The sequence below is a fragment of the Morus notabilis genome, unplaced genomic scaffold (assembly GCF_000414095.1).
Source record: "Morus notabilis unplaced genomic scaffold, ASM41409v2 Scaffold111, whole genome shotgun sequence".
Lineage (NCBI taxonomy): Eukaryota > Viridiplantae > Streptophyta > Magnoliopsida > Rosales > Moraceae > Morus > Morus notabilis.
Window position 1 is genome coordinate 328,734 of NW_010365775.1, and position 1,070 is coordinate 329,803.

Consider the following 1,070-nt stretch of genomic DNA (forward strand, 5'->3'; position numbering starts at 1 on the left):
TTAGCCGTCAACACAAGTAATCTTAGACAAAGAGCATTAACAACACCATTAAAGCTATCAAACTTGTCACCTACCAAGTCAACCTCGACACTGAGCCTTGCCGCGCCGTCCGCCATCATCGGCCCGTGCGCCGCCACCACTAACTCCAGACACCTTGCCTTCACCTCTTTCCAGTCCAACCCTAGCTCCCTCAAGCTTTTCAACAGGCCTTCCACCTCCGCCGTGCTCGTGAACATGATCACCGCCAAATCTCTCTTCTCAATCCTCTCTGCCACCTCCTTCACGCACTCACGCCCAGCTCAGGGCGTCTCGTACGTGCCGACAAGGACCGGGATCCACCGGCTCGACTCCAGCTCCCGGAGAAAGTTTGGCACCACCGGAGGCTCCTCGAGATCCACGATGATTGGGACCGTACACAGGACCCGTTGTCGACGGCCATCCCTGAGAGATCGCACTAGTCCGCTCGGCATGGCGACTAGGGGGACCAAAACCCTAATCCGATCACGATTCTTGCCGAATTTGGTGAGGTATTCATCGTAAAGAAGCTCCGAGTCCTTGCCGAGAGCGGCGATGGTGAATTCGCGGTCGCCAAAGGGGGAGAGGAGAGGGCATTCGAGGTCGGAGGCGACGGCGGAGAAGAGGGCGTTGAGGGAATGGGGCGGAGGAAGGTAGGATTTGAGGGCGGAGATGGTGCGAGGGGTGGGCTCGACTAGGAGGGTGGGGGAGGAGAGGGGGTTGAGGCCGTTGGCAGCAAGAAGGTGGGACAGTCGGCCAGCGTAGTTCGGCGGCGTGGTGAAGGCGACGGTTGGATTGGAGGGGATGGGCCCAACTGGTGTGGACATGGACCACATTGACGTGATGATGGGGTTTAACAGGTAATGGACCTCTAGAGTGCTGTTGGCCCAAATAACGTGGGAAGAACACATGAATTAGGAATGGATCAGAGAGAAAGAAAGGGTGCGGAGGGAAATAGCATATATTTAGGGAGTGATTAAAATTAATAGCATACATTAATTTAAAATGAAGAAAATGTCAAAAAACTTAGGCCCCGTTCATTTCGCTAATTCGAG

At 54.8% G+C, this 1,070-nt stretch overlaps 1 protein-coding gene across 1 annotated transcript; it reads right to left on the reverse strand.

Moving 5' to 3' along the window:
• Positions 1 to 299: 299 nt before the first annotated feature.
• On the reverse strand, positions 300 to 851 carry LOC21395558. Its single transcript, XM_010108580.1, has one exon. The coding sequence runs from the start codon at positions 849 to 851 to the stop codon at positions 300 to 302; it is 552 nt and encodes a 183-aa protein (XP_010106882.1).
• Positions 852 to 1,070: the final 219 nt, after the last annotated feature.